This window comes from Procambarus clarkii, chromosome 21 (assembly GCF_040958095.1).
Source record: "Procambarus clarkii isolate CNS0578487 chromosome 21, FALCON_Pclarkii_2.0, whole genome shotgun sequence".
Taxonomy (NCBI): Eukaryota; Metazoa; Arthropoda; class Malacostraca; order Decapoda; family Cambaridae; genus Procambarus; species Procambarus clarkii.
The window spans coordinates 41,831,625-41,841,624 of NC_091170.1; the positions used below are offsets into that span (position 1 = coordinate 41,831,625).

General features: G+C 44.3%; 1 protein-coding gene and 1 non-coding gene across 2 annotated transcripts in view; both read left to right on the plus strand.

The window, feature by feature from the left end:
• Positions 1-5,905, plus strand: part of LOC123760700 (protein bric-a-brac 2) — a 302,081-nt gene extending 296,176 nt beyond the window's left edge. The window contains exon 3 of the mRNA XM_069328350.1: positions 5,684-5,905. Coding sequence (XP_069184451.1) covers positions 5,684-5,905 — 222 coding nt within the window. The remainder of the gene's footprint in view (positions 1-5,683) is intronic.
• Positions 1,232-1,304, plus strand: TRNAK-CUU (transfer RNA lysine (anticodon CUU)). The gene has a single exon. It is a non-coding gene; the product is annotated as a tRNA-Lys (tRNA).
• Positions 5,906-10,000: the final 4,095 nt, after the last annotated feature.

The following is a 10,000-nucleotide window of genomic DNA, read 5'->3' on the forward strand; positions in this document are numbered from 1 at the left end:
GTATTGTAGTCTGGAATTGCGTCACCACCTGACTTACTGTGTGTTGCCATGGGAACCGGATGCTGCTGCTGCTGCTGCTCTTTCCCTCTCTCACACGTCTTCGTTCCCTCTCGTGTTTGATCGCCTCCTTTGCTGGCTATTGCTCTCGTCTCCAGCGACGTATATGTTTCGCCAGAGTTTGGTAAGTTATTGGTTTGGCTGTACTCTATTGTCAGCCCGGATGGGGAAAAACGACACAAATCCTTAAACGACGAGATTGAGGTTCTTGGAGGAGGAGGAGGAGGAGGAAGAGAAGTTGCAGAAAGAGAAGGTTGTGGTGAAGGGGAGCGGCCCCATTCCACCTTCACCTCAGGTAAGACAGTGTAAGTACACAGCATCTGACAAACCAAAAGAATGAGAAAGTAAAGATTGATAAGCAAATATTGGTAAAAAAAATAATGGAAGACTTCAATGGTCTGACGCTTGGAGGAACTATTAGGGAAGCAGAGGAAAAGTGGAGAATTAGCGTATAAATGTGTCACCTGTATGTGTGCGTATTAAAGGGAGAAGTAGCATATGTATGTGTAACTTGCATGTATGTGTATATGTATTTAAAGGATAGGTATCTTATCTTGAGGTTATCTTGAGATGGTTTCGGGGCTTAGCGTCCCTGCGGCCCGGCCCTCGACCAGGCCTCCTTTTTGTTACACATCCCCCAGGAAGGAGCCCGTAGCAGCTGTCTAACTCCCAGGTTACTGCTAGGTAACAGGGGCATCAGGGTGAAAGAAACGTTTTGCCCATTTGTCTCCGCCTCCACCTGGGATCGAACCCAGAACCTCAGGACTACGAATTCGAAGCGCTATCCACGCAGCTGTCAGGCGACCTAGTGTATAATTAATTTATTGCGTGTATATATATGTCACTTGTTTGTATGTGTATATGCATTAGAGAAGTAGCGTATGTATGTCACTTGTATACACGTGTATATTGAAGGGGGAGGTACAGCTGACTGGTATATGTGCCTCTTTAAGACAACAGTGACCTTGGAGTCATCGGACCAGCCAAAACATTTATATTGTAAGAATTTTGTATGGGTCGGTACTGGGCCTTCGGGAAGAAACCCCGTTATTAAAATCTTTTAAATTTAAAACTATACAAATTTAACGCTTTCATTAATTATACATATATTAAAAAAAAAAGTAGATTTGCCTGCACAAAAGTACAAAATTTTCTCTGGCAGGGTATCATATAAGCCCGGCTAGCTCAGTCGGTAGAGCACGAGACTCTTAACCTCGGAGTCGTGGGTTCGAGCCCCACGTTGGGCGAGTACGGTTTTAAGGGAGCCGCTGGCTGTGGGGACGGAACACTAGATGCGTGATCCTGTGGTCCCGGGTTCTATCCCGGGCGCCGGCGAGAAACGATGGGCAGAGTTTCTTTCACCCTGATGCTCCTGTTACCTAGCAGTAAATAGGTACCTGGGAACTCCCAGGTACCTATTCAGCTGTCACGGGCTGCTTCCTGGGGGTGGAGGCCTGGTCGAGGACAGGGCCGCGGGACACTAAAGCCCCGAAATCATCTCAAGATAACCTCAAGATATCATTCTCAACTAATTTACTGTACACTCACGTTACACAAGGTAACTCACCAATTAAGAGTTATTAGCACACAGGTGGTGTAAGGTACCGCAGACTAGTAGAATTAACGAGGAATGAAAGGGAAATGTACAGGAATTCCACTGGCTACATAATGTAGTGATGGTTACTGATGATACAGGTAATGGGTGTACAAGAACATATAGTGATGAGCATCAAGAGTGTCCATCACCTGCCAGAGATATCATATCAAATTACATTCTCACCTGCCAAGCTATTTTGTCCAGGTATAACCATAGACATACATCTCTAAGCCGCCGTTGTGTTTCCTTGGTACCGAGCTAAGACTTAAGCCATATAACAGCAATGTTCTTATCTTGCAAGATAAAAGTAAGATTGTTGTCAATTTTGTTCCAATACAAGGCGTCCACCTTCCGCGGTTTGTACAATGTCACTGAACCAAATACACCAACTAGAGGTTACAAGTTCTCAGGAGTTTGGGAATACTAAGAAAAGCTAGTTCCAACATGTTTTTAGGTATTTGTTTTGAAAAGTTTAAGTAGCTCTTGAAATATACATTTTCGTTATTCAAGCCACTGTATGATCCTGGGAGCAAATCAAGGTGAGGAAAGAATTCTCTCAAGGGTGAGGTTCATCATTGGATGACTTGCCTGACATATTTGCTGCTTGGATTTTATAGGGTCTTCCTGTCATGATGATTTTACCTCGGTGATTAGCCATTAACTTACCTTATGTTGTAATCAGGACGCGGGATTAGTTGGGGTATAGTTTTACCCTTGACTGAAATCTGGAACCCTGTAGGATCGTTGCTCAAGTATCTTACACATTCAGATTTACGCAAAATAGGCCAAACATCATCGCAAAATCAGCCTCTTAGTTGGGTTTTCCACTGAACATCATTCCGTTAAGTGCACAATAGGCTCCGATGCTGCTTGCAATATATGTACACGTACCAGCGTATAAATGCAGGAAGCCGCATATAAACTGATAATTTGCCTGAGCGCTTTCGTATTCAACACATCATTAAGTCTTTATTAGAGGTGTGAGTGAAGAAAATATTCTCCATTTGGATATGTTGGACCTCTCCTGTGCTGTATAACAATATGTAAACCAAAATGGAAGCACAAAGTCACAAGTGAGTTAATTATATAATTTATGCAAGATTTCTTAACAACTGGAAGACCAAATATTTGAAGCACAATAATTCTTAAAATTTAAATAAATTGGTAATTTCTTTCATTTATGGAATGTTGAAATAAAATAGAAATGCTAAATTGTTAGGGCAAGAATATCAAAACCCAAGTCATTCATGCTTTCAGTTGTTCCTATGATTTTTGCTCACTCTTAAAGCGTGTGTGTTTAAAGTGTTGAGTTTGACTAGACTCTTCAGTCGTGGTTCTGTTCATGAAGGATACTCTTGGTGCTGGCTTCTTGGCCTGGTGAGTGGAGGGCCGTGATCTCTGGCGTGTTGCTACACCCTGTGGTCTCCGGGGTGCTGGTACACCCTGTGGTCTCCGGGGTGTTGCTACACCCTGTGGTCTCCGGCGTGCTGGTACACCCTGTGTTAGAGACTGCATCTGTTGTTTGACGATATTTCTAGAGTTCCACCTGCTTCTCCAAGGTCACGGTCCTGCTATTGCTTCATGGGCTCGTTCTCTTCATGTGCCACAACGTTCAAAATACAAAGCGCTAACCTAACCTAACCTGACCTGACCTGACCAGGAATGTACGAACTCGAGGCATCCTCCGAACCTAACCCACACATGCCTAGTGAACGTGGATATTTCTGGGCCGCTACTTTTCATAGTACTCTGTAATTTGTACGTTGGAGACCGTAACATACAGAATGAGACGTAATAGTTGAGTGGACGAGTTGTATTTCAAACTGATACAGAGGATGAAACTGGTTAGTTCTATATTAATAGAGCTTTTGAAACCATTTGTCATTTGAAACCATTCCGAGTAGTGTTGGTGGTGTTTGTCGTGTTAGGTCGTCTGAAGAGTTGTGACTTCTCGCACTCATAATGTGGTAACTGCCCTACATTGCTAATTGTCTTGTCCATATCAGTTTATTCCGACCTGACTCTCACCTCTGGGAGTCAAGGTGAAAGGTCATCGCCAGGCGTTCCTACTAGTTTTGATGGGCCTAATGGCAACCTTTTCTTTCTCATTTTTTTTTTTTTTTTTACGAAGTTCCACTCCAGAGGGTCACGAATAAGACGCCTCTGTCCAACTGCTTGGACTGGACGGTAGAGCGACGTTCTGGCGTCATGCAGGTCGGCGTTCAATCCCCGACCGCCCAAGTGGTTGGGCACCGTTCCTTTCCCTCGTCCGATCTCAAATCTTTATCCTGATTGATGAAGATTAAGCCACCCAAAAGGTGTCACGGGCATGAATAGCCCGGAAGTTGTGGCCCTTTTGAGCCATTACCAGTATCAAGAGCTGATACTGGAGATCTGTGGAGGTGCGACTGCACCCTGCGTGACGTTGTCTCCTGTGCCTTACCCTGACCCCTTCCCAGTGCTATATAGTCGTGATGACTTGGTGCTTTCCCCTGATAATTCCCTCCTCCTCCTCCCCCCCCCCTCCAAGAGTTTCTTCCTCACCGGAGTGTCAACCACGGCGTCTTCTCCTCAAGGTCGGGGATAGAGCGTCTTGGGACGAGGCTAGGCGCTAGAAACATTGGTCTCGCTCAGCGGCCGCAGCTTTACAGTGTTTGGAAAGAAAAATAAAAGATTCTTCGTCTAGGTCGGGAATAAAGTTTATTTCTGAAGACTGGGAATAAAATTTGATCCTAAAATTTTGACGGAAAGCTATTTTTAATAAGGGGGGGGAAATATTGGGCGAGGTTCATTCCGCTTCTTGTTTGTTTTCGTTTTTAATGTTAGTTCAACAGGAAAGTGATTTCTTTGTTCTTGGCTTCAGTACTTAGTGGTGATGATTGTTAGGGATGTGTGGTGGTGATTGTTAGGGATGTGTGGTGGTGATTGTTAGGGATGTGTGGTGGTGATTGTTAGGGATATGTGTAATGTGGGGGTATGTGGTGGTGATTGTTGGGGTATGTCATTGTGTGATTGGAGGGGGAGGGGGGGTAGGTAATGATGTGGTGGCGATTAGTTGTGGGGGTAAGTGATGGTGTGGTGATTGGTGGGGGTATGTGGTGGTGGTTAGTGGGGGTATGTGATGTGATTGTTGGGGTATGTCATTATGTGATGGGGGGGATCTAATAATGTGGTGGTGATTGTTGGGGTGGGGTTAAGTGATGGTGTGGAGGTATGTGGTGATTGGTGGGGGTATGTGGTTTAGCTTTGGTGTTAGTATGGTGGAAAGAAATGTAGTGCATTGTGTATTTGAATAATGTAGTGGTTATCTTGAGATGATTTCGGGGCTTTAGTGTTCCCGCGGCCCGGTCCTCGACCAGGCCTCCACCCCCAGGAAGCAGCCCGTGACAGCTGACTAACACCCAGGTACCTATTTTACTGCTAGGTAACAGGGGCATAGGGTATAAGAAACTCTGCCCATTGTTTCTCGCCGGCGCCCGGGATCGAACCCAGGACCATAGGATCACAAGTTCAGTGTGCTGTCCGCTCGGCCAACCGGGGTGATGGAGGATGTGACATGGGGGTGAAGGGGGGGGGATTGCTGATAATGGTTGTGGTTGAGGTGGGTGACGTTAGGTAACGGTGGTAATTGTGCTATAGTTTAAATGGTAAAGTTGTTAGTTGATGGTGAATAATGATATAGAGTGGTGGTAGAACGGGTGGTAGTGGGGGTGGTACTGGTGTGTGTACGTACACACACCACACACACACACACACACACACACACACACACACACACACACACACACACACACACACACACACACACACACACACACACACACACGCGGGGGCTCCTAACAGTGGCTTATGATAGTAAACATATTAAAGCATCATCGTCCAACGAGGGCCAGGAACAGCAGCAGCAGCATTATCAGGAACAGGAAGGGAATATTAGGGCCCAAAAGTTTCTACCACCTTCCCCCTCTCCCCCCCCCCCCCTCCTCCCCGAGGTTTTTCATGTCTCTAAAACCGACTTTCTTTTTCCAGAGACGCAGAGACGCACCCGACATGGTACATGAGTATTCCTCCTTGTTTGTGACTGACGCCTTAGGCATTATGCTAGAGTTTTGCCTTAGTTTTTTTTTTTTCTCTATTACCTACCAAACGCTGCAAGTTGCTGCTAAAACTCTAATGCTAGTTAGATTTTGTTTGGAATTTTTTAGATTTTTGTTTTGTTTTGTTTGTCAAGATGTATTAGCAAGCTCTTAGATTAGAGGAGACTAGAAGCCTTCCTGTGAGGTGGGAGGAGGGGAGATTTAGGGTGGGGGGAGATTCGGAAATTTAGGGAGGTGCGGGGGGGGGGGGAAGAGTTTGTGTGTGTACTCACCTGGTTGTGTTTGCGGGGGTTGAACTCTGGGTGTTTGGTCCGGCCTCTCAACTGTCAATCAACTGGTGAACAGATTCCTGAGCCTACTGGGCTCTATTTGAAACTGTGTATGGAGTCAGCCTCCACCACATCACTGCCTAATGCATTCCATCTGTTAACTTCTCTCTGACACTGTGTGTGTGTGTGTGTGTGTGTGTGTGTGTGTGTGTGTGTGTGTGTGTGAGGGGACAGGAGATGGAGGCCTGGGTGTACGTGCCCAACCACCGGACGCTGGCACTTGTTGAGTCCGGTAGCTGGAGGGGGGGGGGAGGCCATGTGGCACTGCCGGCATCCCCCCCCCCCTCCTCATCTCCTCCCCCGCACTATCGCATTTTCTCTCTCCATCTTCTTTTGTTTCTTCCTGCCTTAGTTTCTCTTCTATTTACCACTGCCTTTTCTTTCTTACAATTTCCCGTGCCTTCAAAATCTATCCCACTTCCTTGTTCCTTCAATTCCTTCCTTCCTCCCACTTTCTTTCATTTATATTCTTGTAATAAAACTTGTCCTGTTCCACCTACGTATTTCCTCTTTTTTTACCTATTTTTTTTTTTTTACATCTCTAACTTCATTCCTGCGCTCTGTTTTCATTCCCTCTCACTTCCTTCATCTCTGTCCTCATCCTCCCCTAATCTGTCCTGTCCTCTCTCTCTCTCTTGTCTTTTCCTCTCCTCTAATATTTTGTCGTGTCATGGTGTCTCCTATTGTGTCAAGCATGGCGTGTTGTGCCCTGTCTTGTCTCACCTTGTTCTGTCAGCTTTGTCTCGTTGTCCTCTCCCCTCCTGTCACTCACACACGCACACGCACACTCACTAGGGGCCACAGGTGGAAACTGAGTGCCCAAATGAGCCACAGAAATATTAGAAAGAACTTTTTTAGTGTCAGTGGTTGACAAATGGAATGCATTAGGAAGTGATGTGGTGGAGGCTGGCTCCATATACAGTTTCTAGTGTAGATACGATAGAGCCCAGTAGGCTCAGGAACCTGTACACCTGTTGATTGACGGTTGAGAGGCGGGACCAAAGAGCCAGAGCTCAACCTCCGCAAGCACAAATAGGCGAGTGTATACACACACACACACACACACACACACACACACACACACACACACACACACACACACACACACACACACACGGGGGGTGGGCCTGGTAGCCTGGTGGATAACGCGCAGGACTCGTTATTCTGTGGCGCGGATTCGATTCCCGCACCAGGCAGAAACAAATGGGCAAAGTTTCTTTCACCCTGAGTGCCCCTGTTACCTAGTGGTAAATAGGTACCTGGGAGTTAGTCAGCTGTCACGGGCTGCTTCCTGGGGTATGTGGGTGTGGGGGAGGGAGGCGGGGGGAGGGGGGAAGTAGTTAGTAAACAGTTGAGAGGCGGGCCGAAAGAGCAAAGCTCAACCCCCGCAAATACAACTAGGTGAATACAACCTCACGGGGGGGAGGGGGGGGGGTAGCTTTTCTCTCCCGCTGTAAACACTCCTCCTACACATCTTGTCCTGCACCTTCTCCTGTTTCTCGAAACGGTCCCCTTTTTCTCTTCGCCGCCTCTTTCCTTCCCCCCTTCACTTCCTCTTCCCTAACTATTCCTAGCAACTACTCAGTCTCTGGTTTTCAACTCTGATAAGAAATCATCTGAAATTTTTTTGCCAATTTTTTTCTGGTAATACTTGCATGGTGGTTTATCATGCTCTGTGGAGGGTTGTGGCACCCCTTGTGAGGTTGTGGCACCCCTTGTGAGGTTGTGGCACCCCTTGTGAGGTTGTGGCACTCCTTGTGAGGTTGTTACAAATGTAAAGCCTATTTCCAATTTATTTACTATGACAGTGCCGTGCTATTTGGACTGGGCGGTAGAGTTACGGCCACGCTTCTTGCTGGTCGGAGTTCAATCCCCAACCGTCCAGGTGGTTGGGCGCCATTCCTTCCCGCTGTCCCATACCAAATCCTTAGCCTCATATCTCTTCCAAGTGCTTTATAGACGTAATGGCTTAGTGCTTTATCCTGATAAGTACCTTACCTTCCGGTGACAGGTTCCGGGTGAATAAATAAAACAATGTGAGACAATAAACTGAAGCTTTGAGCATTTCCATAGGACAGCGAAAGTGTCTGCTCTCTGCTGGTGACCTCGGTCGACCTGGAGTTTACCTTTAGAGGGTTTCGGTAGTTGTTCTGGTCTCCAAGCCCAGCCTGGGGCCAGGCTCCACTTGTAAGAGCCTGGTTCGTTAGGCTTAGAGCGGCCTATCCAGTGTTGTAGAGCGTTGCAGGGTTTGTAATTAGGTTTAGGTGTCTTGGCAGGCTTGGAGCTCTACTAACTAGTCCTGGAGCTCCACTAACAGTAGGCTTGGAGCTCCTCTAACTATAAGCTTGGAGCTTAACTAACTATAGGCTTGGAACTTAACTAACCAGCATGTCAACTAGCTTACTAGGACAACGGGGCATATAGCATGTTGTTACCCCCCGCTCCTTCCTCCTGGCTGTCTGCATCTTGAAGGTTTCCCAGGCCACAAGCTTTCTATTCCTCTAACAACCTTACAGTCGTCCCTTATTTGTGTATGTATGTATGTATATGTGTATATATATATATATATATATATATATATATATATATATATATATATATGTTATATATATATATATATATATATATATATATATAACATATATATATATATATATATATATATATAACATATATATATATATATATATATATATATATATATATATAACATATATATATATATATATATATATATATATATATATATATATATATATATATATATATATGTAGGGAATAAAGGCAATAACATCAGGTGTTCCACTGCAGGTAACGCCGGTGAACTGCGTCGTGACGTCATATTGTTCAAGCAATCCGTCCTCCAAAAATGGGGAGGTAAATGTAACAGCCCCATAAGTGCAATTATGTACTATGTATGACAGTCAGAAATTGTACTTACTTACGATCCCTTCAGGCATTATCTACGACTAAGGCTACAGTTAAACATTAGCCTGTCAGTCACTTCAGCGGGCATGGTGGTGAGGGAGGCGCTCCCGTGCACGCTCTCGCGCACATCGCACAGAGGGGGTTGGCCCCACCTCCCTCCTCTTCATCGTAGTCGCTGCAAAAAAATTAATCTTCATATGTTGCACAAAATATGAATATTTGCTGAGCCTAAGTTTGGATACAAATGTGTGTGTGTGTGTGTGTATATATATATATATATATATATATATATATATATATATATATATATATATATATATATATATATATATATATATATATATATATATATATATATATATATAATGTCGTACCTAGTACCCAGAGCGCACTTCTCAGCCTACTATGCAAGGCACGATTTGCCTAATAAGCCAAGTTTTCATGAATTAATCTTTTTTCGACTACCTAACCTATAAAGATAGGTTAGGTTAGGTAGGGTTGGTTAGGTTCGGTCATATATCTACGTTAATTTAAACTCCAATAAAAAAAATTGACCTCATACATAATGAAATGGGTAGCTTTATCATTTCATAAGAAAAAGAGAAAATATATTAATTCAGGAAAACTTGGCTTATTAGGCAAATCGGGACTTGCATAGTAGGCCAAAAACTGCGTTCTGGCTACTAGGTACGACATTATATATATATATATATATATATATATATATATATATATATATATATATATATGTCGTACCTAATAGCCAGAACGCACTTCTCAGCCTACTATTCAAGGCCCGATTTGCCTAATAAGCCAAGTTTTCATGAATTAATGTTTTTTCGTCTACCTAACCTACCTAACCTAACCTAACCTAGCTTTTTTTGGCTACCTAACCTAACCTTACCTATAAATATAGGTTAGGTTAGGTTAGGTAGGGTTGGTTAGGTTCGGTCATATATCTACGTTAATTTTAACTCCAATAAAAAAAAATT